Genomic DNA, 26,628 nt, shown 5'->3' with positions numbered 1-26,628 from the left:
CGAGTGGCGAGGACGTCCAGGACGACACCAAGGTCGTGGAAAAAGATTGGACAGGAAATGCAGAACAATGCTAAGAGGTGTCCACAGTTCAAGGCTCACTGGAAGCTCCAGTATTCTCTCCGTCCCTGCAGCACTACGCCCGGACCCACCTCCCCTCCAGCTCCATAATGCTCACGGGCTCCCCCGACTTCTCGTCATAATCTGTCCATTCGCCTCCATCGAACTCCACCTCGTCAAACTTGCTCAGCTTGCTACCCTCCCCCGTACCCTGACATGACCAGATGCCCTCTGGCTCAAAGCCGATGATGTCCATTCCGCGCACGTCGAGGGTGCAGATGGGTGCCCAGACGGGGCCGGAGTCGGGTGAGGGAGAGTAGGGACGCCAGAGCGGGGCTTTACTGGTGGGCTGAGGGAAGGCTATGAGTGTACGGGTGAGAAGGAGAAGTCAGTGTGATTGTCCTATCAGCCCGTGCTCGCATCGGCCTCGGCCTGGTCGTGGAAACGCACTGGCTGATGACTCCCTCTTGCAAAACTGCGAGCGCAGCAAGAGAGGAGGATGAAGAAGTTATTAGCTCCGAACTGCGGTCTCCTTGGTCCTCATCGTGGGCCACTCACACTGCAGCTCATCACAAAATCAGCCGTCCCTCGTCCTCCCTTCATCTCAATCTCAGAGCCAGGCGTGATGCCTACCAGCTTGGGGTGCTCCTCATGACATGAATTGCACTTCGTTCTAGCAGAGCAAGCGAGGGGCATGAAAATGAGCGATGGCCCTTTGATCGCAAGAGGGACGCCTATCTTGAGAAGTTGATAGAGCGCACCCACCTTACCATTAACGTGTAATCGTCACTTGCCGGACGAAGGGCTGTGACGTTCTCCAATTGGGCGCGAATTTCGAGGGCGAAGAGCTGCAGGCGACGTCAAGGAGGAGACTTTCAGTCAGACAATCATCGTGATCTTCTCAACTTTCTGGCTCACTCACAGGCATGCTGATTGTGATGGAAGGAAGGAAAGAAGTTCAGGACGCTGCAGCTCGACGGCCGCCGCACGACATCAATCGAGAATTGTCCTGGCCCAAGCGCTTCCCCCTTCGACCACGTGGAACTCTCTCGCCGCCTTATCGCAATCGCGGAGCTCGAGTATGCCCGGAGATGGCCGCTTAGGTCAAGCTCGAGTCCGGTTGCGCCTGCGCCCTGCCATCCACTTTCCTCCCTCAACGACAACACCAATAATTCACAACACCATGACAATCGTCGCTAGACAATCACTTCGCAGCAGCGCATACAGAATCGTAGCACAAAGCACGCACAATTATTGCCCACGCCGCACATATGCTCAGCCCATCGGAGCCTCCACAAGCGTCGATGCACGATGGGGTACTCAACCACCGCCACCACCTCAGCCTGGAGCTGAAGCATCCTCTTCGTCCTCAGCATCATCATCAGCATTCGTCGTCCATCCTAGACCAGACAACCCGAATGATCTGTCCGATCTGCTCCGCGACCTGGGCAAGCAGCAAGGGAGCTCTGGCTCCACTTCACGCAGTGGCGGGAGAGAAGGCACATTGCAGAGCGTCAAAGGTACGGCGATTCCTCCTAATGGGCCGCAGCGTCGCACTACAGGGGTTCCTACGGATGACTTGCCGCTGATGCCTGGGGAGCAGCGTAGTGATCCAGTGAATGCAACACCCATTGACAGGGAGCACCCACACAGCATCGACTCGCTGCGTGGACGCAACGAGCTAGACGAGCGCGTCCTCAATGCAGCGCGAGGCGTTCACGCATCAGGACAAGGAGCCGGGCTGCGTCAGCTCGGGCAGCTATTCGAACAGGAGGCGGGGCGAGTCTTGCCAATCGAGCTTCCTTATGAATCGGCTCCCGCAGATGATCGCAGAGTCCTCGTACCACGGACGGATGCGAATCAGTCGCCACACGTCCCGCCGGAGGTGACCGATGACGATGGTGTTCTGCTCCTCGCCTACGTCGAAGACGTCACAGCGCCTCGTGGTCAGGAGAAGATCTCCGTCTGCACCGGCTTTGCCGTTGAGGGCGGGTCGGAGCTATCGCAGGTCGCACAGGGCGAGGCAGAAGGGCACCTTGTCGTCACAGTTGCACACACGCTGCGCAGCGCCTTTGCTGCCAAGACGTCTCAGCAGGGACAGGATCAGTCAGCAGCCATTGCAATTACTCGACGGGGCAACGTCTACCCGGTGCAGACGTTACTTTCCAGCTTGCCCAGCTCAGACTTGGTCCTGCTCAGAATCGCCAAGGAGCCGCTGCCCGTGGGAGGCGAGGCGGCACAGTCCTCAACAGCAGCAGCATCGTCAACGCCAGCTCTGGCGCCCAAGACTCTTCCAATCTCCCCCTACCCCTCTTCCGCCAACTCTCACCTCCTCGTCTCCTCCTTCTGGGGCTTCGAAGACGATTCAGCCTGCTCCCTCCCCGCCTTCTCTTACTCGCCTTCTTCCTCACCCTCTCTCACTCTTCTACCTTCGTCCTCTTCTTCGTCACCAGCCGGGCGTTCTGCCTCGCAAGTCAAGAGCGAGGGGGACGCCATGACTCAGTCACGCTGGGGGGAGGTTAGACTCGTGGAGTACAGAGACGGGAAGGGCTCTGAGGCGCAGACGGGGACATACGACTCGCTGGAGACAATGGAGTATAAGCTAGTCAGGGAGTCGAGGATCAATCCAGCTGTCTTGAGAGGAGAAAGCGTAAGCGCTTTTGTTCCCGGGGCAGCTCAGCCCGACAGCACCAGTCAAGACGGTGCCTTGAGTAACGCCACCGGTAGCTCCACCTCAACACGAGGCATAGGCGGATACGGCGTACCAAACTTTCCTCCACCCGGCTCGTCTGGCGGGCCAATCGTTGACGCTCAATCCGGCGCTGTGGTCGGCGTCACGCGGGGATGTAAAATGTCGACTGTAGGAGGAAGGAGAGGCGAGGGGATCCCGTCGGAGAAGATCTGCGAGTTCTTCACCTTGCCTGGGATGGGAAAGAAGGTTAAGAAGTGAAGGGGGCTAGCCGGATGAAGGCGGCCAGCGAGGAGGAAGGGGAAGATGAAAAGGAGCCGTGATTGCGTAGCAGCATGGCGTAGCATAGCATGGCATGGCAAGCGCAAGAGTAGATGGCGAACCGCGGCATTTGTTGTCCCACCCGCGGAGCTGGATGCTCCATCGTGAGAAATCAATTGCAGGACCGACCTCCCCTTGCCCAGTCGAATCTTACCCGTACACCGCCATCGGTCTCTAACCCATTGCCAAATAAGACTCAGATCTCCACTCCAAGTGATCAACTTTCTCAGACTGACACCCGTTTTGGATCGATCTCTCCCACGAAATGACGATCATTCATCACGCAGCGCGCTCGACCCTGCTCATCTCGGCCCCTCTGTGCCTTTAGTCTGAGCGCAGTGGCCACGCTCAGACATATGCACAGCATGTCGACAGGCCCACAAAGAGGGACTGGCGCTGCCGCTCGTGTGCTCCCAGGGAGGAGCTAGAGCGTGGTCTTGCTTGCTTCTCCCCTATCTGCGACAGTCGCCTACGAAACGAGACCACAGATGGGGGCGGGTCCCGCTTGCTCTCCACGCTCAGAATCGCCCGCCCGCGCTGACCTCTCGCGAAGCCTAATGTGGGGTAGAGTGGCGCAGTGCCTCGCAGCTGCTGAGCCAGAAGATAGAACTGCCCTCTCTTGCCCTCTGTTGCTCTCCTTCGAGTGGCCACCGCCGCTGCTGCCGCCCGCTCAGACGACAGACGATCGACGAGACGACGCCTCATGGCGCTTCGGCGCCCGGGTCCAGACTCACCCTCGCTCACTTGCATCTCGTCCTGGATCTAAAGGTCGCCGACGACACACGACTCTGCCTAGCATCCTCCCCACCACAATCACCACCACCTCATCTCGACGACTCGGACCGTCCGGCCCGCGACCACTGTACCGCCACTGTCCTTCCATCAAATCATAGACACACGCTCTCGAGTTCCAGAGGACGGCCCACCTCGCCGTTCGCCATTGACGTCACGAGGTCTCGCGGGCGGAGCACCGGGACGGCTCATTATTCGATCCTCACCACTCATCATCCGCCAAGTAGCTAGTCAGGAACGACAAAACCCACGCCAATCGACCCTTTCAGGCAAGCCAAGCCTCCATCTCGACGCAGCTCTTAAGTCTCTCTGCCTCAACTACCTTGCTCGTCTCGAGCTTCGATCCTCGCCGCTCTCCACAACCAGCTTCTTGCCCCGTCAAGTCTCATCTGCCTCTCCTGCTGCTTGCAAGGAGGGTGATCCGGCAGCCGCGAATGCTCAAGGTGAGTGAGTGAGCGAGCGAGCGAGCTGAAGGGCGACGTCGTTGCTCTCAGTCCATCGTTGTGCGCATGACCCCGCTGACCTGTACGGCTCGTCGCTGCCGAAATCGTTAACAGGGCGTTGCATCCACGTATACCTGGAGCCAGGTGAGCATACTACATCCACTCTCTGCTTTGCGACCAATCGATCAGCTCACCCTCGCCATCCTTTCTCGCCGCGCAGTCTGATCTCGAAGACTTGGGCCCACCATCCAGCTCCACTAGAGCTCAAAAGCCAGATGCTTCTCAAGTACCCTCGTCGTCTGCACACCAGCAGTCCCTCTCCATCTCACTAGACTTTCTTAAGCACGGAGGAGACGAATCCGACAGCCATCAGGCACGCAAAGAGACTCATCGAGCTGTCGCGCCACCATCGCCATCTGCAGCCTGGCAAGCGTCGCCTAGACCGACGTCCCTCTCCCGCCACCTGTCGAACAAGGCGATCAACCAGCAGCAATCAGTGCCAGGTAGCATTCCCATTGGAGGCGGCTACTCTCCTTCATCTAACCAGCACTCAGCTGGTAGCCCCTTCTCGAGCGGTCACAGCGACGCTCACTCGCCTTGGGCAGTCGGCGGCGAGCACAGCCAGAGCTGGTATCGACGTACATCCAATCTAGTAGAAGCTTCAGACCCAGTCGTCCTCTCCAGCTCGCAGAGGAGCAACCGCGATCGATCCCTTTCTCGTGGCTCAGCTTGGCATCAAGAAGGTAGTACGAACGGCAACAGCAACGGCATCCCAGCCTTTGGGACCTCACCCCACTCGGTAGACGCAGACTCCAAGTCAGTCAGCGGCTTCCCTGGTTCAGTCGACAGCCCAGCTTCAGACTCCTCCCACAAGTTCTGGCCTCCCGACGTCCGCAGAGGCCATTTGGCTCCAGCCCTTCTGCGGTCACAGAGCAGCAACGCTACCAGTAGTAACGGCTCTTTACGCGGTATGGCTGCCAGCCCCAATCTGGGCTTCGTCCCCTGGGCACTCAATGCCCCAGACCCGATCACCCGACAGTCAACGGACGGCTCGTCGGGTCGCTCAGCATCGCAACAGAATCGCCGCGGGCCGAGCCCATCGCGGAGTGACGCTAGAGACTACACATCGTCGCCTCGTGTTCTCGAGACCATGCCGGAGGGTATCGAACACCACGCCATCTCGTCGCTCGGCATTGGAGAGCAGAACCAGCAGAGCTATCATCCCGCTCGCTTGCGTCAGCGCTCTTCATCCAGCGCGGCAGCCTACGGCGACCCTCACGACCACGCTCTAGCGCAGCACCAGTACCAGCCGCAGATCAGCCCGCGCGTCGGTGACGGAGTACGTCGTCCTGCTTTTGCAGACTGGCCATCCCCTGTCCGGCAGCATAGGGAGCTCAGCAGCAGTGGGGGCGCTGGTGGTGGCGGAGTTGGTCACTCCTGGGAGGATGGAGGAGGGGAGACAGCGCGTCAGAGCCCTGTAGAGCGAAGGTCTGCTCTGGCAGGATACGGAGACCATCCTGCTACGTACCAGGACAGGCATGGTCCTTCCTTTTTTGGCAGCGAATCGCGCAGGCACTCATTCAGCACACCAGCAGACTCGGCCCTTGGGGCCGGCGCCATGGGGTACGGCCCTGCGGCCAGCCGACGTGCGGTGGGCTTCGAGCCTGTCGCCGAGTCTAGTGGACCTACTAGAAGCGCCTCTCTGGATCGCGGAGGTCTAGCATATCTGGAGTCAGAGACGCCGCGCGCACCAGACCGTGCTGGGAATCAGGGTTTCTCAGAGGACGACCTCACGACCGACCTTGGCCAGCTGAACGCTGAGCTTGACAAGATCTCGGCAGAACAGCAAGAGTTTGATGCTCGAGCCGCGCGAGGCGCGACTGCAGGTGGTGCCGGCATTGGCATCGGCATGCGCGTCCCATCCTCTCAAGCAGCTGCTACTGGGGTTCATGCTTCGTCGATGCCTCCCCTCTTCGGTCAGCAGTACGGCTCGCCTCCCGACTGGGCTTCGGTCATCTCTGACGAGGCCAACGGTGGTAGGTGGCGACGTGATGGTGCTGATGAGGGGCATCGTGCTCATTATCCGCCTAGCAAGAGTCGATCCGCATCAGTTGGGCCTCGAGCCTCGTCGCCGACGAGCAGCGGGATGGGGAGTATACCCAGAGACATTCAGCGTCATCGCGCTGACAGCGCTTCGGTTGCTTCAGTCGGGAGTGGAAATGGATTCGGTCTTTCGCCAAATGCAAAGGCTTTCGCGGTAGGAGGAGGCGGACCGGGAAGTGCTTGGGCGAATCAGCAGCACCACCACCACCACCACCAGCAGCAGAGCATTCCCTTCGGTGCCTACCCCCAGCCAACGTCCCCTTTCCCACATATCAACCACCAGCAACAGTCGCATCACGTCGCGCAGCCTCACCCTTATGGAGGGCAGCAGCCGCCGCAGCTTAGCATGGCCCCACCACCGCCATCTGGCATGCTCAATGAATGGGCTCTTCACTCTCTTGCCACCCTCGCCCCCTCGGCAGGCGGCGGAGCTGCAGCACCGGGTACGCCAGGCTTTGCCCCTCCTCCAGGCTCAAGCAACGCGGGCCCCTCCACCTTACAGGACCTCGGAAGGGGCGTGCCCCTGTCCAATCTGCCACTCGATACCCGTCTATACATTGTCGGCTTCAAGCAGGGGAGGACAGACCTATTTTTCAAGCCTCTGGAGGCGATGCGCGCTGATGGGGAGGTGATCCGCAGGGACGACCTGGTAATCGTGGAGGCGGACAGGGGTAAGGACGTGGGACGCGTGCTCAACGATGCGCTCACAGTGGAGTCTGTGAGGAATTTCATTGCGGTGCAAGCCAATGAAGCGGCTGGTGCGAGCGCGCCTAGCAGTGGTGGACCAAGCACGCCAGGACTACCAGGAGCCGCATCCGCTGGTACCAACCTCACCAACGGCCCTGCGCCATCCGCCGCTTCGTCTCTGGGCAGTCGTGCAGCCATCGCCGCACGTTCCATCAACCCTAAGCGCCTCTACTCCAAGGCCTCTCCGAGCGACACCTCTCTACTCGCCTCCAAAGCCGCTGACGAAGAAAGAGCGCTGGCCATGTGTATTGCCAAAGTCTCAGCCCGCAACCTCCCCATGCGCGTTCTCGCCGCCGAGCTGCAGTGGGATCGTCGCAAGCTGACCTTCTACTACACGGCGGCGAGCAGGGTGGACTTTAGAGCGCTGGTGGCGGACCTGTTCAAGATTTGGAAGCTGAGGGTCTGGATGTTTGACGTGGGCAATCGGAGGGATCAGAGGGATTGGTTGAATCTGGGAGGGGGCCCTCAGATGCCAGGACAGGGCATGGGGATGATGCAGCAACAATCTTATCAGACTGGGATGGGGATGGACGGTGGCGGTGGCCAGCCGAGACAGGTGCCAGACTGGGGTGTACCGCTCGAAGGTACTGCGGGCTCGTCGGCAGGGCGTGTTCGGTAGAGGAGGAAGAAAAGATACTACATTGCAGACGCAAGCGCGCACAAGGGAGCTTTATTGGAGTAAGCTGCTCATCCGTACGATGTGTAGCTCGGTCACGATACCATTCGACGCCTCTTGTCTCTCTTTGTACGAGTACATCCGATGCGACTGCCTTTACACATCGTCATCGTCGCGCTATCTCGCCCGCCCAAGCTCGCGCCCTCTTTTTCCTTGTCATCGCTCCATTCATCGATACATTGCGTCGCTACCTTAGCCAACACCCCTTCTCTCTCCTGCTTTTCCTCCCTCACTCACTCACTCACTCACTCATCATACAACTTGTTCGTCATCATCACATTGATTGTCAATTGAACGAGGTGAGCGTAGCATCGGTGTATCGGCCCGCCCTGGTCCATCGTCGCGAGTCCTAAATCGCGCTGCGCTGCCCTGCGCTCCCTCTCTGTGTGTTGGTTTCTGGTGGGCGTCGACCCTGACCCCGGCTAAATGGCGCGGCGCGGCGGGCCAGAGCAAGGAGAGAGAAGTGACGACTTACTCGCCTTGGCAAGCGCCCCACATGAGCAGCAGCTGCGCAGCAACACAGCTGTCGCGGGACTTGCGAAGGCGAAGGCGAAGGCGGCGAAGTCGAGTCGAGCGGCACGGGGAGCAAGGCGAGGAGGAGACGCTTGATTGATTGCCTTTGGTCCGTCATTGCCCTCTCTTCTTGCTTGCCTTCATCTCTACCCTACCGATATTCCTCCCACCAAACACGACACAACACGCTCGCACATATCCGCCCTCGCCCCCTCTCCTTTGCTTGCTCTCGGGATCCGTGTCAGCATCACCTTGCACCCAAAGTCGACATTGCCGCTGCCAGACTAGTGCTTGCTCCTCGCCGGCAGATCAGCTATCCCGCTAGTCTAGCGTAACGGAGCATCGCTTCGCGCCTCCTCTCTTTTTTCTATTCGTAGTGCAGCTGTCGATCCCACGATCTCACGATCCCCGACGATCATCACCACCACCGACGACTGAGCAGCAGCCCCGCGCAGCCTCGGCTCACCTCCTCTCCTTCATCTTTCCCTTACCCTTCAACGCCGCTGCCGGCCAGCCAAGAAAGAGATCCGAGCGCAGCTGCCGCTGCTGTCGTCGCTGTCGCCCTTTCTCTTCTTCGCCTTCATCATCAAGGAGGACAACGTCCGACCCGCTCGGCCAATTTGATACCGCTACCCCTCGCCCTCGCGCGACATACCCACTCGTCATCATCATTGGCCATCTCGCTCAACGCAGCGTGATCGGTGGATCTTGACGCTGCCTCGCGATCAGCGACCTCGTCAATCTTTACCTCTTCACCGTCTGTCGTAGCTGTGCCCAGCATGGCGGCTGTAGCAGCGGCAGCTTCGCCCTCACCATCACAGCACGGCCAGATGCGCTCCACGTCGAGCCCACGTTTTCCCGATCATCACCAACAGCAGCACGGCAACAGCCACGACTCAGAGTTGACTGCCGGCCTTGGCCCACACACGCAGCCTCAAGCCTCAAGCTCGACGAGCTCCCTCTCGCGGTCCTCCTGGCAAGCAGTCAATGCCAGTGAAGCCGGGCCGCGAGCGGGCTCGTCCAATGATACCCATCAACACCAGCAGCATGCAGTCCCCGCCGCCGCTTCGGCAACGAGTCTCGAGGACACTCTCACCACAGAAGATTTCACCGACGTCAACTGCGGAGGATGCGGCCTAGCCATCAACGAAGACTCGGCAGACGCAGGCGTCGTCCACTTCGCGACATCCCTCTGGCATCTCGAGTGCTTTCGCTGCGCCAAATGCCACGAGAAGGTCAGCACGGATCGCGACGACATCCTGTTGCTATCGGATGGCCACCCTATATGCGGGCGATGCAACTACTCGTGTCAAATCTGCGGACTGCCCATTCTCGAGGAGGCAATCATGACCGGCGAGGAGTCGTACCACGCCTCTTGCTTCACCTGTCGGTCCTGCAATAGCCGGATCGAAGAGCTCGTGTTTGCAAAGACGAGTCAAGGTATCTACTGCATGCCTTGTCACAATGAGAGAGTTGCTCGCAGTAGGAGGCATGCGGACAACAAACGGAGGACGAGGAACAAGGATGGGACCTCAAGAAGAAAGAAGGACAGCAGCGCTGTTCGAGACGGAAGCTCCGCAGCACAGAACGGCGAGACGAGTAGTAGCAGCATCCGCAGTCCTCAGCCCGAGAGCTCGCCTGCAGTACTGGCACCACCGACACCTTCGCCTCGTAAGGCATCGGTAGGGCTGCCTGACTCAACACCGACGATGTCCTCCTTCGAAAGCTCAGCGCCTCCCACACCACTGGCCGACTCAGGACGAAGCAACGTCTCCGAGAATCCACCGCCAAGCAGTCCTAGCCCCACTCCACCTCCGCCCAACCCCAAGGACTCTGCTTCCCCGGCCTTGACCCAGTCTTTCAGCCAACAATCGCATCATACACCATCCCCGTCCATCGGCAGGCCGAGCGGGCAGCCTACGTTGCGTGAGCTGCGAAGCGGGACTCATCCGCGGCCAAGGACGGCAGATTCCAATTCCAACATCAGCCGTATGGCACCGTCGCCCTTGCCGAGACCACCGACCAGCGAGTCGAGTCACTTGGAGGCTACCGCCGACTCGTTCAGCTGCAGAGGCGGTAGAGCTTCTGTTGACGAGCAAGTGAAAGGATCAGCGTCTACCGACTCACACTCACGAGAGGCAGCAGCTGCAAAGTCAAGCCCGGCGCCCACATCGTCGAAGAGTGCCTTGCCAGTCGGGCTTGGCATTGGACCTACCGATGAAGCAAAAGAAGCGCAAGATACTCCCACCAGGACCAGCGTGGCTGAACCCGCTAAAGTCGACGCAACCCCAACGAAGCGAGGCAATGAGGGGAGCTCATCTACACATGCTGCGGCCTCAGACGCCGAGTCTGATACGGAGCCTGCAGGCTTGAGCGCAGTTCAGGTCAAACGAGCGTCAAAGCTCTCATTCAAAGACCCCGGCTCGCACCTTGATGTCGGAGGGCCGGGGATGATCGCAAAGGCCGACTTCTTACAACCTATGCCCATTGCGACCACTTCGAAGTCACAGCATCTGCAGCCAACACCGCCTGGGACGACCGATGCGCCTCTCGCTGGCTCTTTCTCCTTCTATGATCCTGACCTGATGAACTTGATGGACACGTTCGGGCAATTCGACAGCTCGGACGGCATCCAGCTTTCGAGCCCGATGATTGGCGGGGATCAACACAACGCTGATGTAGATGGGCCCGGCTCACCCTCGCCTTCGTCTCGTGAGCGCGACTTAGCAGAGTCCACCGGGCGAGCATCCGTGTCATCTAGCAGAGACGGCTCTGCGGTCCCCGCGAGCTCCTCGATTACCACTCTGCGAGCCCGCGTCCGCGAATCGCTGAAAGCGTCAGACGACGGCCGGGTAAGCATGGACACGTCCTTCATCGAATCGATCCTACAGGAGCTCGAGGACACCAAAGCGCAGATGAAGACGCTCCAGCACAAGTATCAGCGCATGAAGCGTGCAAGCCAACAGGCGGCGCAGGGGTTCAGCCACGCCAAGACTGAGTTCGAACAGCAGGTCCACGCTCGCGAGGATGCAGAACTGCAGATGCTTCAGCTCAAGCAGCAGTTGTCGGAGCAGGCTAGCAAGCTGACCAGTGTGGCGAAGCAGGAGCAGAGGCAGGAGAGGATGGCGAACAGGTCAAAGGACGTCAAAACTTCTCTCGAGGACATGACAAGGGATCTCGCCAAGCTGACCGTGGAGAGGGATATGACAGTAGCTGAGGTGGCTGAGCTGATTGCGATGCAAGACGGACGTGCGCCGCTGCCTCCCTCCAAGTCAACAGAGCCCACTAGCCGTGGTGAGGGGAGCGGTGCGGGCGACGAGTCGTCGAAGAAGACTCTGCAGTCACGCTTGAGCGTTCGCTTGGACGGTGTCAAGGCCAAGTATCGAAAGGAGATCAACGACCTGACGAATCAGAGGGACGAGCTGCTACTGGAGATTGAGGACCTCCGTCAGTCGCGCGACGTCTACCTCGAAGAGACAGAGGCGCTCAATACGCGAAATGAGGAGCTCAATCTGCTCCTCTCCAAGCTTCAGAATCGCGTCGAGTCGTTGACCGCTGCTGAAATGGCGGCGCAGAGTGCAAGAGAAGCGAGCAAGTCATCGCCAGCTCGGCCCGGCAGCAATCTGGCCCTGCCCAGCCCAGGGCACCTTTCGTCCTCTTCAGGCGTATCGACAGCCGCAGCGCCGAGCAGTACCAAGGGATCCTGGTTCGGTGGGCGCAGCAAGCAGTCCTCTCAGACATCCTCCCTCAGCAACCACCACCACACCTCTTCTTCAATCTCGTCAGCCAGAGACCTACCTGGCTTCCAAGATCGCAACGCAGCAGGTGGGGGTGGCTCCTCTTCCCTCGGCATCGACTCAGACCAAACGTCCACGACCTCAGCATCAGGCGCGGCACGGGGCGGACTGGCATTCCCGCCTCACCAGGCCGCAATGGCTCGAGCAGAAGCAGCGGCTGCGGCAGCGGCAGCGATGAATGCTACGTCCTCTGCTGCAGCCAAGAAGTTCAAGTGGATGAAGGCGGGAGCCAAGAGCGCGGGACAAGGAATTGCATCAGCCCTCCCTGGCGTCCACTCTCCGCCTGTTCCGCCCAAGTCGTCAGCAGTCCCGCTAGGCAGTGTCGCAGGTGGTGGTTCGTCTATGAACGGTGGCTCCTCGATGGCCGGTGCATCCATCACCGGCGGCTCTGGCTCTGGCGGGGGCTCCAACGGCAACGCTCTGGTAGCGAATGAGGTCGTTGTACGCGAGCACTTGTTCCAGCCCTTCAACGTCCTCCGCCCAACGCGCTGCTTTGCCTGTCAGAAGAATATGTGGGGACAGAGCGAAGTACGATGCGCCCTCTGCGGTCAAGTCTGCCACAGCAAATGCTTGAACAGCCTATCCCTGTCCTGCCATCAGCCTTACCTTGGTGCGGGCACTGGATCTGGAGGGCCGAGCATGGGTCTGGGAATCGTCGCCGCCGATGGGGGCAGCATGAACGGTCAAGGCAGCGTCATTGGAGGCGGCGAGCTAGCCCCAACGATCTTCGGGCGCTCCCTCATTGACCAAGTCGCATCAGAAGGGCGGCCAGATCTCTCTTCGCCATTGGTCCCTGTGATCGTTCTCAAGTGCATTCAAGCAGTCGAGGTAAACGGCATGGACTTCGAAGGGATCTATCGCAAGTCTGGAGGTTCGTCACAGCTCAAGATCATCACGCAATTGTTCGAGCGTGGACAACGCTTCGACCTCGACGACTGCGATCGATTCAATGATGTGTCGGCCGTTACTTCCGTACTCAAGAATTACTTCAGAGAGCTGCCCGAACCGCTTCTCACGTACGAGCTGCACGAAGCATTCATTGAGGCTGCGGAGACGAGTAGTAGCAGCGCACAGCAGCACGCCGATGGGGATGCCGGTTTGAGCTCGTCAATGGTCGGCCGTGCTGACGGGGAGGATGGCTCGGTGGCTACCACTCCCTCCTCGAGCAAGAAGGAGCGCATGCTTCATCTCATTCGTCAACTTCCGGCTCCTCACCACGACACGCTCAAGGTCCTCTGTCTCCATCTCAAGCGCATTGGCGATCGTCAGGCTGAGAATCGCATGACGGCCCGTAATCTTGGCGTCGTCTTTGGGCCTACGCTGATGCGCAGCAGAGACCCGTCGAGGGAATTTGCGGACATGGGCCAGAAGAGTATCACGGTTGAGTGGTTGTGCGAGAATGCCGAGGCTGTCTTTGGCAGCGAGTAGTGGAAGTCAAAACAGGCGATGGGATCAGGGTAGCTGGGCATTTCTTTCTGTATTCAAAGGCTCTCTAATCGTGGACTCTTCTCGCTCGTTGACGAGCTCAGGCTCGCTCATCTTTCACTTGATTCCGCTGCCGCCGCTCTGTGCGAGCTGTCAGTCATTTCAATGATAATCCATCCGTTCTTTGATCATCTTCGTGAGCATCACGTTGTTGTTGTTGCTGTTCAGCCAGGCGGGGTGCAGAGTGCTTTCGTTAACCGTGCGTCCGGGACACGAGTGTTGTTCTCGCTCCCACGTCGAGCGGAGATCCATCTCCCGCATTCGGGATCAGGGTGAGGCATGAAGGAGGAGAAACATCGGGCTCAGAGTTGAAGCGAGAGAACAGGGTGGCGGTTGGTCGCGCTCACGAACGGCTCTTTAATCGCTCGTTGATGCCAGCCTGACAGCAAAGGCAAGCAGATCGCTTCTCGGGAGCAGCGTAGGAGGTTTTTCAAACGAATTAATCAAGCGGGATCGGGTGGTAGCATTCAATGAATGGACAACAGCAAGTGCTAGTCGCCTCCGACGTCAATCCATGGTCAAGGGAGAGGAGGCGTCGCCTGCTTTTTGGGTTGCGTGCCCAGCTCCTTGCCGCTCTCTCTCTCACTAAGCGCACAGCCCCCGTTGGCTGTGGGCCGACCGAGCGCTGACTTGGCGGAAAAGAGAAGAGGCGGCGGGCGAGAGTTGAGCACGATAGACGCGGCGCGGCCTGCGACCAGCCGGAGCCAAAAGTGCACAGAGGCATCGGCGGCCTGTGTCCGCCGCCATGAGTTGAGCAAGGCCAGGATTCGCCCCCGCTCCTGGACCCGGTGTCAGTTGGTCGTCTCGGTGGCATTGGTCAACCTTGCTTGTGAACCTTCAGCCCCCTCGCTCCCCAGCGCAGCTAAAGTGGCAGCGGCCTCGTGCGCAAACAACGTTCACTACTCTCTTCTTTTCTCTTTCATCACCATCGCCATTGTTGCCACCATCTCGCTGCCCCCTCTGTGCCATTGGGCTCTCCACACTCTTCCACTCTTCCAACTCTCGTCACCTAGAAGACCTTTTCCTTCTTCAGGATCGCGGTAACATTCTAGCGTCGCGGCCGTAAGTCGCACCACACGTCTACGCCTCCATCATGCCACCCGCTTCGGTTCTCGAGTCGTTTATTCGACGTCCGCAGCGCCTCATCTTCCTCATCACAGCCTTCCTCCTTCTCCTCTCCTTCTCAACATGGCTGTCTCTCTCGCCCACCGCAACGGACAGGGTGCGAACCCAATGGCAGTCACTACCCAGGCCGTGGCAGCAGAGCGGCGCAGGACAGAGGCTGCCCTCTGACGTGACCTCGTCTGTCGAGGACATGTACAGCTTCGGCCCCAAGGTACCGACGACGCCACAGGAGATGCTGAACTTTGGTCATCAGGGAAGCGATGGCAACGTCTACCCGCCCGAGTTCGTTCCGCAGAAGGTAAGCAGGTGCCAAAACGAGAGATACTGCAAGCTTGGCGCTGACCATCGTCATTCCCCTCCTTGCGACAGGCGAACAAGGCTCCCCGCGCCAAAGCCGGCTTCATCGTCCTCGTCCGTAACTCAGAGCTCGGCAGCATGCGCGAAGCCATGCGCGACGTCGAAGAGAAGTTCAATCGCAAGTACGGCTATCCTTGGATTTTCCTCAACAATGAGCCCTTCACTGAAGACTTCAAGAAGGGCGTCCGCCAGATGACGCGCTCCGAGACGCGCTTTGGCTTCGTCGAGAAGGAGCACTGGGGCTACCCCGAGTGGATCGACCAGAATCGCGCCGCCCAGACTCGCAAGACGATGAAGGACAAGGGAATCATCTACGGCGATTCCGAGTCGTACCGTCACATGTGTCGCTACCAGTCTGGCTTCTTCTGGCGTCACCCCCTCACTATGGACCTCGAGTATTACTGGCGTGTCGAGCCCGGAATCAAGCTCTACTGCGACATCGACTATGACCCTTTCTTGTTCATGCAGATGAATAACAAGACGTACGGCTTCACCATGGCCCTCCATGAGTACTTGGACACGATCCCCACGCTCTGGCAGACGACGCACGACTTTGTCAAACTGAACCCGCAGTACGTTGCCAAGGACAATGGCCTGCACTTCATGACCGACGAGCCTGAGCGCGGAATGGACCCAGGGTACAACCTGTGCCACTTCTGGTCCAACTTCGAGATCGGAGATCTGCGCTTCTGGCGCTCTGAAGCCTACACAAAGTACTTTGATTACCTGGACAAGGCAGGAGGCTTCTTCTACGAGCGATGGGGCGATGCGCCCGTACACTCGATTGCTGCCGTCCTCTTCCTGGACAGGAGTCGCCTGCACCACTTCGACGATATTGGCTACTTCCACAATCCGTGGGGCCACTGTCCGACGAACAAGGAAAAGTACCACGACACGGGAAGGTGCAACTGTGACCCAGCAAAGAGCTTTGACCGTGAGGGGTACTCGTGCCTAAAGGAGGCGTGGAGGACCCTCAAGGAGGGTGAGCCCAAGTGAGCGGGCGAGTGTGGCGGATCGCACAAGGCAAGCATCTTCCCTCCTCTTCCCCTGTTCGGATTTGCACCATCTAAGGATCAGCATTCCCTGCCCCGTCTCCCATATGTATCTACGCACCGGCACACCAGTAACACTAGCAAGCTTCATCTCCTCTCCACACGTCGCTTTTGTGACCGATGGAATCGTTCCAATTAGAAAGATACGCTGTCGATTCTCCTGCGTGCGTGCGTGCGTGCTCGGTAGCCCGTCTTACGCCTGTGTAGCCTCCTCCACGACAGGAGACGGCGCAACCTCTCCCACCCTCCATCTCCTCATGTCCACCACGTCGACGCTCCCCTTCGCATCCTCCTCTTCGCCACCCGCGACAATCTCCGCAGCGGCCGCCTCTCCCTCTGTCTGCCCCTCCCCGCTCCACCACCTGCTCAGAATGCTCTGCACGCTCTCCTCTTCGCTCGATCGCTCAATTCCAGCCGAAGAAAGCAACATAGCGAAGGGCTGCGAGTAGAGCGGGAGAGGAGCCGCTCCAGCAGCAGCTTCTTCAGCAGCAGCCGCGTCCGCTGAGGCACGAATGGCCAGGGTCTCCATCCCCGCTGCTTGACGGGCGAGGGAGCGAGTGAGGGCGCGAAGGGAAGCTGCTGAGCTGCGTGTGGCGATCTGACTTGAGGAGCTAGACGCCACTGCTGCAGGTGTTTGGACCTTTGTAAGCAGCAGCGAGACCACCTTGCCTGCTGCCATCATCTGGCCTGGCCTTTGCTGCTTTCCCGCGCTGGTGCTGCCATGAGCGAACGCCGAAGCTACGACCTTGGGAGGCAGCTTGGCTCCCATATTTGCTCCCCTCGGCGGCAGAAGGATGGCCGAAGCACGGCAAAGGGTGACCTTCTCGCCCAGGCGTGCAACGACATCAATGATAGCCGAGCGGACAGTACGTAACGATCCCGTGCCCGCTGTAGCGGTAGGGTCGGCCGGCATGAGCGGGAAATCCATGAATGCTTGCAAGGGTAGGTCTTGCAGCGTCGAGGTCTTGGACATGGGTGGCAGTCCGGCCAAGGTGGGGAAGAGGGCGGCGGTATGACTGATATCGTTGACGAGCTGGAGGAAGACGTCGTTGCGCGCTACGAAGTCGGTCTCGCAATTGAGTTCTACCAAGCCTCCTTGTGGAGCCGCAGCGTGAGCTCCACTGTCCTGTTGCGCTTCTCCCTGGGGCAGCCCATCGGCAAGTAAGCAGATGCCTACGAGGCCCTCGTTGTTGGTTCGGTCTGCGACCTTTTCTGCCTTCTTTGCCCCGCTCTTGCGGCGGTCCTCGTCTAGCCATTGGAGTGCGGCATGAACGTCGTCCTCCCCGGTGTTCGGGGACTGAGTGGCGTAAAGAGCTTCGCGGGCCTTGAGCATCGAGGTGCCTGGTACGGCTTGGCGGATTGCGGAGATGCTTGCAATTGCAGGCTTCTTGGTTGGTGTAGAGGATCGGCGGGGCAGTGTGGTGTGGAGAAGGCGCGAGGAGGATGAGGCGCTTGATGCTGCGCTGCAAGCCCGACGAAGGAGGTGGGAGGTGGGAAGGCTCATTTTGGCGTGACTGAAGGGCAAGGATGGAATGCAAATCAAAGGTTAGAAAGCAAAGCAAAGCGGCACCAGCCACTTCTTCTCGCGCCGGCGGTCTCTGTCAGTCTCTTTCCGCCTCAGGCGAACGCCACGTGGTCGCAACCGTGCGACTTTGGGTCCAGTCCGATGGGCGAGGTGCATTTGGTTTCCATCCTCCCTACTCCTCATCTTGCGACCCCTCGTTGCGATGTCCTCACGGCAACAGCAGGGCGGTCCCTCGCGCATCTCCCGCCCAGCAGCTCGCTATCGACCAGGCAAAGCGCCGGTAGGCGCAGCCGGGTATGACGATTCGGACTCGGATGATGACGAGCACGCTCAACGACAGCAGGCGCAGCTTGACGACGACAACAAGCACGAGGAGATCCGCGACCTTACGTCAGGCACGGCTGCTTTCTTGAACAATCAGCAGAGGTCCGGACAGAGACGTACGGCCGGCGTAGTGGTCAATGTTGGAGCCGCGCCGGTGAAGAAGGAGCAGCAGCCAAAGGAGGAGGAGTACGACTCGGATGAGTACGAGACGGATACCGACGACGAGCCGCAGACGACGGCGGCAGGCGCTGAAAGGAGGTCCAGACCTGCTGCTGCGGCAAAGGAGAGCTCGTCAGAGTATGAGACGGACAGCGGTGAGGAGGATGAGTCATCGGAAGAAGAAGAAGAGCCAGAGCCAATCTTCAAGCCCATGTTCGTCTCCAAGAAGCAGCGAGAGGCGGCTGCAGCCAATGGCGCCTCAGCTCCAGCCGTCGTAGCAGCTCCTGGTGCCACAGCTGCCGCTGCTCCACCAGCGAGAGACGACAGCGAAGCTGCTGCTGAACGCGTAGCCGCAGCTCGGCGTCTTGAGGCCCAGCAACTCGCTTCGGACCGTATCAAAGCCGAGCTCCTGGCCAAGCAAGCAGACGAGTCCCGCCCAGACATAGACGATACGGATGACGTCGACCCTGAAGCCGAGTTTGCAGCCTGGCGAATCCGCGAGCTTACCCGCATCAAGCGCGAGTGGGAAGCCGACGAGCTCAAAGACCAGGAAGAGGCCGAACGCTCTCGCCGCGCTGCCCTTACACAAGCGCAACGAGATGCAGAAGATCTCGCCCGTGCCGAATCTGGTCGCAAAGAGGTCAAAGAATCGCGAGGCAAGATGGGCTTCATGCAAAAGTACTATCACAAGGGCGCCTTCTTTCAAGATTTGGACATTCTCAAAAAGCGAGACTACAGGACTGAAGCGACGGAGGGACAGACGAAGAAGGAGAATTTGCCAGCTATGATGCAGGTGAGGGACTATGGAAAGAAGGGAAGGAGCAAGTGGACCCACTTGGGGGCGGAGGATACGAGTAAGGGTGGCATCAGCCTACGCGGCAACAACGGGGGTGGGAGCGGGGCAGGAGCATCATCTTCGCAGTCGGGCTGCTTCCGGTGCGGAGCGCAGGATCATCTCAAGAGAGACTGCCCAATGCCAGGCGATGGGGTGCCGGCTGGACCCGGCGGCGCTGCGACTGGCGCCAATGCTGCGTTCAACGATCGAGATCGACCACGAGATGAAGGGTGGAGATCGAGACCAGCGGCGTCAGTGCTACGAGAAGAGAGAGGTGAGCGTAGAGAAGGGTGTGGCGGATATAGCGAGCGTAGAGAAACGTACAGCCGACCTCGCCACGAGGAGCCTCCACGCCGCGACTACGGCGACCGTCGGTATGACGAGCATCGCTACGATGACCCTCGTGGCGAGCGTCGCCGACCAGACGATAGGGACGCAGAGAGAGAACGCCATCGTGATGGATATGAGGCTAAGCGTCGGCGGTCAAGATCTCCGCCGACCCGTTCTTCCGCTCCTGCTGCCCCGCCGGTAAAGGATCGATGGGCGCAGCGCCAGCTCGAAGCGGCAGCGGCGCAGAAGCAGGGCCAATAAAGGCGAGAAAGAAGGGGTAGTGATAGTGGATCATATGTAATACTAGCTCAATGCCATGCAATTTGCTACCGATATCCTTCTGCGTGAGCTCTTGCGCCTTGGCTGTGAAGATGTTTTGAGGATGAGGTTGCCTCGCCGCCTCGCTCGCTCGCCGCCGCTTGCTGCATCGACTCGACGTCTACTCGACTCGAGTGGCCCAAGCGTTGGTCTGAGCTGCACGCCTGAGTCAAGATTGACTGATCCGCGTCGTGCGTCGCTCCCCGCTTCGAGGCGCCAGTCCGCCGTCCTTTGGGCCATCCGCCACCACGAGCCACGACATCTTCGCATCACTCTCGCTCCTTCTCTCATCTCAGCAGATCATCGAGTCGACGAGCATGTCATTAGCTGCTTCGACATTACCACCAGCAGCTGTATTTGCGTCTCAGAAGCAGGCAGACGGCCAGACGCAAGCCTCATCTACGGCCGGGCGAGGCGCAGGAGCCATGTCGACCTCCAACGCCACCAATTCATCGAGCAACGCCGCCGCTGCTCAGCCCACAGCTTCGTCATCGTCAAAACGCAACTCTGGTCAACTCACGATCGACAGCATGACAGCCGATCTCGAGCAGGCTCGGCTAGACTCCATCGACGCAGAAGTGAGCGACCCGCGTACACTGAAGCAGAAGCTCCTATCAATCGACGTAGATGGCGAGGAGAAGCCCTCACTAGCTACCTTTCTTCAGGGAAGAGTCTTCGCCGAGGGAGGGGAGAGCGTGCTTGTCTTTGATGGGTCGGGTGACAAGACAAAAGCTGAGCAGCGTGCCATACCTCAGGAGGCGATCATGGAGCTTAGTGACGAGGAGTATGCCAAGATCCTGGCCGACGTGCCGGCGGCGTGCAAGGAGATCGCGGTAGAGGCTACCGTACTATTCGAGAGGAAAGAGGAGAGATTAGCATACTTTATGCTTCGTCAGATACCGGCGGCCACTCAGGACTTTGTGGAGATCCGGGTCGCCTGCGTGGGCAACGTCGACGCGGGCAAGTCTACGACGCTTGGCGTGTTGACAAGGGGCGGGTTGGACGATGGGAGGGGCAAGGCTAGAGTGTGAGTACAGCGAGGCCGATATCCATATGGTACTCCCGGCTGACCATCACCTTCTCCCCCTCCCTTCGCGCCCGCAGCAACCTCTTCCGTCACAAGCATGAAATCGAGACGGGCCGCACAAGCAGCGTAGGCATGGAGCTTCTAGGATTGACCGCAAAAGGCGAGCACGTCATGTCAGCCGCAGGCTCAAAAGAGGAAGGACGCAAGCTCTCGTGGGAGGAGGTCTGCTCTCGCTCAGCAAAGATCGTTAACTTCCTCGATCTAGCAGGACACGAGCGATACCTGCGCACCACCATCGGCGGGCTGACGGCGAACGTGCCCGAGTATGGCATGCTCATGGTTGGCGCAAATGCTGGTCTGATCGGAATGAGCAAGGAGCACCTGGGCGTAGCTCTGGCATTGAGCATCCCTGTCTTTATCACGGTTACCAAGATCGACATGTGCCCTCCGCAGATCTTAGAGGCAACTATCAAGCAGCTGACGAAGGTGCTCAAGAGCCCAGGATGTAGGAAGACGCCCGTGTTCGTCGAGACGATGGAGCAAGTAGTCGATTGTGCGCTTCGCTTGTCCAAGGAGAGGATCTGTCCTATCGTGAGTGCGCAGACGAGTGTGCGAGGGCGAGGACAAGGCCAAGGACATCAAACTGACCTGTCCCCTCTCCTGCCACAGTTCCAAATTTCCAACGTCACCGGTCACAACATTCCCCTGCTCCGCACCTTTCTCAACATCCTCCCCCAATCCTCCATTTCAAAATTCGACCCGGCCTCTTCCTTCGAGCTCCAAATCAGCGACATCTTCTCCGTCCCCTTCGTCGGTACCGTCGTCTCCGGCGTCATCACTGGCGGGTCGGTCAAGATAGGCGACAATCTGCTCATTGGACCCGACTCGCTCGGCCAATTCATTCAGACGTCGGTGAGGTCTATCCAGCGCAAGAGAGTCAACGTCGAAGCTGCTACGGCGGGGCAGAGTGCTAGCTTTGCGTTGAAGCGGGTGAGGAGAAATCAGGTCAGGAAGGGGATGGTAATGATAGCGAGGAGTGATAACCCTCCTCAGGCTAGTCTCGTCTTCGATGCCGAGATCCTCTGCCTTCATCACGCCACTACGCTCAGCGTCGGCTCTTGCATGGTCCTGCACGCAGCTGGAATCAGGCAGACGGTCAGGATTACAGGCATTGCCAAGGGAGGGGACGAGCCTGTCGCTACCAGTGGGCCTGGAACCAATGGGCGAGCAAAAGGGTCCAACGAGGAGAAGCCCGTGATCAGGACGGGTGACAGGGCGAGGCTACGTCTGCAATTTATCAGGACCCCCGAGTTCATCAAGGTTGGGGTGAGGCTCATTACCAGGGAGGGGAGGACAAGGCTGATTGGACGAGTGGCTGCCGTGGGAGGAACGGAGCCTTTGATGCCGCCTAGTGTTTGAGGCACAGGGACAGCACAGAAATGCTTTAACGGCCCGCGTGGAGCCATGCTTGGTATCGAGGCAGTCATGTCAATGTAGCAACATCATCATCTTATCTCATCTCATCTCATCACGACCGGCCAGCCTCCTTCAGTGTGAGCCACGTGGTTTTTGCGAGCTTCGGTCAAGAATTTCGAGCTCGCGGCTCAAGCGTTGCCGCCGCCTTCCGTCTTGGCTTCCCGTCACCTTTGTTGCTTGTCTTTCGTTACCAATCTCGATTTTCCACCGCGTCGTCAGCATGGACCCAGACGGCCTCTTTGATTTCCTGGAAAATGCTCCTCCAGCAGGCTCATCGAAGCAGACAGGCTCGACTCCTGTCGCCACAGCATCAGCAGCAGCAGCAGCAAAGAAGCGGCCGTCCGATGTAGTCTCTCCATCTTCTCCACCTCACGCCGCTGCTGACGATACCCTCGAAAATGGCAATGACGCCGCCACTTCGTCTTCGTCGAAGAAGAGCAGCAAGAAATCACGCAAGGCAGCTCCTGCACCCGTACTCGCGGATGAGTTCACCGCAGAGGCTGTGAGGGAGGTGCCGATCAGCAAGGACGCTTCAGATGCAGGCGCCGTCGCCTCATCGAGCTCCTCTGGGGGAGGGGGAGCAGGCAATGTCAAATCGAATGGCGCTGCGCAACAGGTAGCAGACGAGCTCGGCGGGGATGGCACCGTTGTCGGTACATCTACTACAACGGTTGCCGGCCCGAAGGCAGGCGAGGATGGCGAATCAAAGGGAGCAATGCAGATCTCGCACTCTGTCCGCCATCAAGTGGCTCTGCCCCCCGCCTTCTCCGGTTACGTCCCTCTGTCGCAGCATGTGCCTCCCGATCCGCCTGCGAGGGAGTACCCTTTCACCTTGGACCCATTCCAGCGGACGGCCATCTACTCGATTCAGAGGGAGGAGAGCGTGCTGGTCAGCGCGCATACCAGTGCGGGAAAGACGGTCGTGGCAGAGTATGCTATTGCTCAGTGTCTAAAGAACGGGCAGAGAGTTGTTTATACGAGTCCGATCAAGGTGAGTGTGGGCGCCAAGAGCAGCGTACCTTTGGACTGCAGCAAGCTGATGCCTGACCTGTCTCGTGCTCCCCTTTCGTAGGCCCTCTCCAACCAAAAGTACCGCGAGCTCACAGCCGACTTCGGCGACGTGGGTCTCATGACAGGCGACGTCACCATTAATCCATCAGCGAGCTGTCTCGTCATGACTACGGAGATTCTGCGCTCAATGCTGTATCGCGGTTCAGAGATCATGCGCGAGGTGGCTTGGGTTGTGTTCGACGAGATCCATTACATGCGAGACAAGGAGCGTGGAGTCGTGTGGGAAGAAACGATCATCCTCTTGCCGCGCAAGGTGCGCTACGTCTTCCTCTCTGCAACGATTCCCAACGCATTCCAATTCGCTTCATGGATCGCTACGACGCACAATCAGCCGTGCCACGTCGTTTATACCGACTTTCGACCCACGCCACTGCAACACTACCTTTTCCCCTCGGGAGGCGACGGTATCCACCTCGTAGTCGACGAGCGCGGTACATTCAAGGAAGAGAACTTTCAAAAGGCAATGGGCGCACTCTCCGACTCACGCGGCGAGGACCCAGCAGCAGCAGACTCCGGTCGCAACAAGAAGGGAAAGACGAAGAAAGGCGGGGAGAAGGGGCCATCTGACATCTACAAGATTGTCAAGATGATCATGCTCAAGAACAACAACCCTGTCATTGTGTTTGCCTTTTCGAAGAGGGAATGCGAAGGGTTGGCATTGCAAATGAGCAAGTTGGAGTTCAATACGGATGAGGAGAAGAATATGGTATCCACCGTCTTCAACAACGCTATCTCTGCCCTCTCCGAGGAGGACAGGGCCTTGCCTCAGATCGAGCACATCTTGCCACTGCTGCGTCGCGGCATCGGTATCCACCACGGTGGTCTACTCCCTATCCTCAAAGAGGTCATCGAGATCCTGTTCCAAGAAGGTCTGCTCAAGGTCCTCTTCGCTACCGAGACCTTCTCCATCGGCCTCAACATGCCAGCAAAGACGGTAGTGTTTACGGCGGTACGCAAGTGGGATGGCAAGGAGTTTCGCAATTTGACGTCGGGCGAGTTCATCCAGATGTCTGGCCGAGCAGGACGTCGAGGCTTGGACGATAGGGGGATCGTCATCATGATGTTTGACGAGAAGCTCGAGCCGGCTTCAGCGAAGACGATGGTGAAGGGCGAGGCGGATCGACTCAATTCCGCTTTCCACCTCGGCTACAACATGGTCCTCAACCTGATGCGCGTGGAGGGTATCTCACCGGAGTACATGCTGGAGCGCTGTTTCTTCCAGTATCAGTCAGCCGCCTCGATCCCACAACTGGAGCTCGAGCTCGAAGGAGCGCAGAAGGAGCTGGACGAAGCAAGAGTGCCGGATGAGGAGGCGGCGGATGAGTACTTTGGCCTGCAGAAGCAGCTCGACGCACTCGATGCCGACTACCAAGAGGTCATCTCCCACCCTAGCTACGCATTGCCATTCCTTCAGCCTGGCCGGCTGGTAAGAATCCAGCACGAGGCCCTCGACTTTGGATGGGGATGCGTCGTCAATTACCAGAAGCGATTGCCGCCCAAGGGCAGGCCTGCCGATCCGAACGCAAAGCCGCAGACGCAGTACATCGTAGACTGTGTGCTTCACTGCGCCCAGGGGTCCGGTGCTTCTTTGTCCAACGGCAGTAGCGGAGGGAAACAACAGCAACAGCGCCAAGAGTCTGCCCTTGCGCTGGAAGGCATCTCTCCGTGTCCGATAGGGGAGAAGGGTGAGATGCTAGTCATCCCCGTCCTCCTTACCACTGTGCAGCAACTCAGTGCCATCAAGCTCTTCCTGCCCAAGGACCTCAGACCAAAAGAGTCGCGCGACCAAGTGCGCAAGAATCTCGCCGAAGTAGCCAAGCGTTTCCCTTCCTCCAAGGGCGGTGTGCCGACACTGGATGCCGTCAAGGACATGAAGGTTACGGACGAGGGCTTCACCAAGTTGCTCAGCAAGCGTGAAGCATTGCGCGAAGCGATGAAGAAGTCGTCCGTCCACGACTCACCGCAACGCGAGGAGATGCGCGAGGCATGGCAAGCCAAATCCACCCTCCGTGAGCGGGTTGCCAGCATCAAGGCTCAAATCGGAAGTGCTCACTCCGTCATGCAACTCGATGAGCTCAAATGTCGCAAACGCGTACTCCGTCGCCTAGGCTTCACGAGCCAGGACGACGTAGTGGAGAAGAAGGGCCGTGTAGCCTGCGAGATCTCCACCGGTGACGAGCTACTCCTCACCGAGCTGATCTTCACCGGTCTCTTCAATACCCTCACACCCGAGCACTGTGCTGCTCTTCTTTCCTGCTTCGTCTTCAGCGAAAAGTCAGAGCAGCAGATCCGCCTCAAGGAGGATCTGGCTGCCCCCCTGCGCACAATGCAGGAGACGGCTCGTCGTATTGCTCGTGTTGCAAGGGAGTGCAAGATGGAGGACGTAAATGAGGAGGAGTACGTGAGCAGCTTCAGGGTCGAAATGATGGATGCAGTACTTGCTTGGTGCAAGGGCGGTAAGTTCAGTGAGATCTGTAAGCTCACCGACGTCTTTGAAGGGTCGGTGATTAGGGCTTTCCGAAGACTGCAGGAGCTGCTCAGGCAGATGACTATGGCTGCGAAAGCGATTGGGAATGGGGAGTTGGAGGAGAAGTTTAATGAGAGTTTGGCGAAATTGGAGAGGCAGAGTAGCATCATCTTTTCGCCTTCGCTGTACCTTTAGGCGGAGGAAGAGGGGAGTGAGACGGAAGGGGCATGGCGGACGTTGTTATCGCTGTGACTATCGAGTAGTTGGTGGTTTGCTTGGGCTTTCAGACGCAGGGCGAGTAGGGACGGATGGGCTGGATGGCAGATCGTGATGACGGCAGGTTCAATCCATGGCGCTGCCTGTATCTATGACAAGATCAACGGTAGTGAAAGCAAAGGACGCTGTAGACGTTTGCGCCCCCCCTTGACTGGCTGAACACGACCGATGAGATTGAGCGCGAGCCCGATCGCTAGCTCGAATGCAATCACCGCGGGTCGTCAACACGCAGCTGAAGCACGCAGCTGGACACTGAAACCTGTGATATTGTCACTAAGTAACCAAAGTTGATCCTGCCGGCAGGCTCGCTGAAGGGTATCGATTATCAGCGTGAACCTGAGTACCAAGATTGATGTTCGTATAGCCAAAATCGCGAGAAGGAGTCTGCGCTCGCATTGAAGCCGCGGGTTCGATGGTGGCTGCGAGTCGCACCGCCTCTGTCCTACGGTACCAGCCAGCTAGCTCCTCGAAAACGCCGCTGGATACGACGAAGGCCGCGGCCTCACGGCAGAGCGGTTACGCATTGCCGTCACTTCCTTGAGCCCTGTATTCGCTGTCCGCCCATATTCACCCGACTCAGACTGCGATTGCCATAGGTCTCTCCTTTCTCTCCAAGGAAATGGCGGGTCTTGTTCGTCAGAAGGTCGCCGCTTGCCGTGAACA

The 26,628-nt window shown here is 58.8% G+C and overlaps 9 protein-coding genes across 9 annotated transcripts; 7 read left to right on the top strand and 2 right to left on the bottom strand.

Annotated features, from left to right (window-relative positions):
* Nucleotides 1–133: 133 nt before the first annotated feature.
* On the bottom strand, nucleotides 134–985 carry BDZ90DRAFT_245897 (DUF866-domain-containing protein; the record flags this gene model as incomplete). Its single annotated transcript, XM_025507530.1, has 5 exons — nucleotides 134–417; nucleotides 508–532; nucleotides 616–730; nucleotides 823–905; nucleotides 980–985. The coding sequence occupies 5 exons, from the start codon at nucleotides 983–985 to the stop codon at nucleotides 134–136; spliced, it is 513 nt and encodes a 170-aa protein (XP_025363212.1).
* A 222-nt stretch (nucleotides 986–1,207) lies between these two features.
* BDZ90DRAFT_231581 (hypothetical protein) lies at nucleotides 1,208–3,211 on the top strand. The gene has a single exon (XM_025505915.1). It carries the CDS (start codon nucleotides 1,241–1,243, stop codon nucleotides 3,005–3,007), a length of 1,767 nt encoding a protein of 588 aa, XP_025363211.1. The 5' UTR covers nucleotides 1,208–1,240; the 3' UTR covers nucleotides 3,008–3,211.
* Nucleotides 3,212–3,794: 583 nt separating this feature from the next.
* BDZ90DRAFT_274261 (hypothetical protein) lies at nucleotides 3,795–7,771 on the top strand (the record flags this gene model as incomplete). Its single annotated transcript, XM_025508830.1, has 5 exons — nucleotides 3,795–4,302; nucleotides 4,417–4,446; nucleotides 4,523–5,641; nucleotides 5,687–6,338; nucleotides 6,510–7,771. The coding sequence occupies exons 1-5, from the start codon at nucleotides 4,294–4,296 to the stop codon at nucleotides 7,769–7,771; spliced, it is 3,072 nt and encodes a 1,023-aa protein (XP_025363210.1). The 5' UTR covers nucleotides 3,795–4,293.
* Nucleotides 7,772–9,441: 1,670 nt separating this feature from the next.
* Nucleotides 9,442–13,554, top strand: BDZ90DRAFT_204907 (RhoGAP-domain-containing protein; the record flags this gene model as incomplete). The annotated part of the gene is made up of 6 exons (XM_025503920.1): nucleotides 9,442–10,417; nucleotides 10,757–12,166; nucleotides 12,287–12,487; nucleotides 12,566–12,781; nucleotides 12,854–13,244; nucleotides 13,305–13,554. Coding segments are annotated over 6 exons (3,444 nt in total), but the record flags the coding sequence as incomplete, so codon positions are not given.
* A 1,162-nt stretch (nucleotides 13,555–14,716) lies between these two features.
* On the top strand, nucleotides 14,717–16,101 carry BDZ90DRAFT_218545 (putative KRE2-alpha-1,2-mannosyltransferase; the record flags this gene model as incomplete). The annotated part of the gene is made up of 2 exons (XM_025504369.1): nucleotides 14,717–15,046; nucleotides 15,118–16,101. 2 exons carry the CDS (start codon nucleotides 14,717–14,719, stop codon nucleotides 16,099–16,101), a joined length of 1,314 nt encoding a protein of 437 aa, XP_025363208.1.
* A 249-nt stretch (nucleotides 16,102–16,350) lies between these two features.
* Nucleotides 16,351–17,661, bottom strand: BDZ90DRAFT_278944 (hypothetical protein; the record flags this gene model as incomplete). The annotated part of the gene is made up of 1 exon (XM_025509133.1): nucleotides 16,351–17,661. The coding sequence occupies one exon, from the start codon at nucleotides 17,659–17,661 to the stop codon at nucleotides 16,351–16,353; it is 1,311 nt and encodes a 436-aa protein (XP_025363207.1).
* Nucleotides 17,662–17,857: 196 nt separating this feature from the next.
* Nucleotides 17,858–19,670, top strand: BDZ90DRAFT_231577 (hypothetical protein). The gene has a single exon (XM_025505914.1). It carries the CDS (start codon nucleotides 17,885–17,887, stop codon nucleotides 19,589–19,591), a length of 1,707 nt encoding a protein of 568 aa, XP_025363206.1. The 5' UTR covers nucleotides 17,858–17,884; the 3' UTR covers nucleotides 19,592–19,670.
* A 742-nt stretch (nucleotides 19,671–20,412) lies between these two features.
* Nucleotides 20,413–22,094, top strand: BDZ90DRAFT_218492 (P-loop containing nucleoside triphosphate hydrolase protein; the record flags this gene model as incomplete). The annotated part of the gene is made up of 3 exons (XM_025504367.1): nucleotides 20,413–20,675; nucleotides 20,753–21,266; nucleotides 21,345–22,094. The coding sequence occupies 3 exons, from the start codon at nucleotides 20,413–20,415 to the stop codon at nucleotides 22,092–22,094; spliced, it is 1,527 nt and encodes a 508-aa protein (XP_025363205.1).
* Nucleotides 22,095–22,308: 214 nt separating this feature from the next.
* BDZ90DRAFT_231576 (antiviral helicase) lies at nucleotides 22,309–26,114 on the top strand. Its single transcript, XM_025505913.1, has 2 exons — nucleotides 22,309–23,142; nucleotides 23,224–26,114. The coding sequence occupies exons 1-2, from the start codon at nucleotides 22,372–22,374 to the stop codon at nucleotides 25,882–25,884; spliced, it is 3,432 nt and encodes a 1,143-aa protein (XP_025363204.1). The 5' UTR covers nucleotides 22,309–22,371; the 3' UTR covers nucleotides 25,885–26,114.
* Nucleotides 26,115–26,628: the final 514 nt, after the last annotated feature.

The sequence above is a fragment of the Jaminaea rosea genome (assembly GCF_003144245.1).
Source record: "Jaminaea rosea strain MCA 5214 unplaced genomic scaffold BDZ90scaffold_4, whole genome shotgun sequence".
NCBI classification, from domain to species: domain Eukaryota; kingdom Fungi; phylum Basidiomycota; class Exobasidiomycetes; order Microstromatales; genus Jaminaea; species Jaminaea rosea.
The sequence above is the reverse complement of the archived record's forward strand: the minus strand, read 5'-3'. Positions and strand labels throughout refer to the sequence as shown.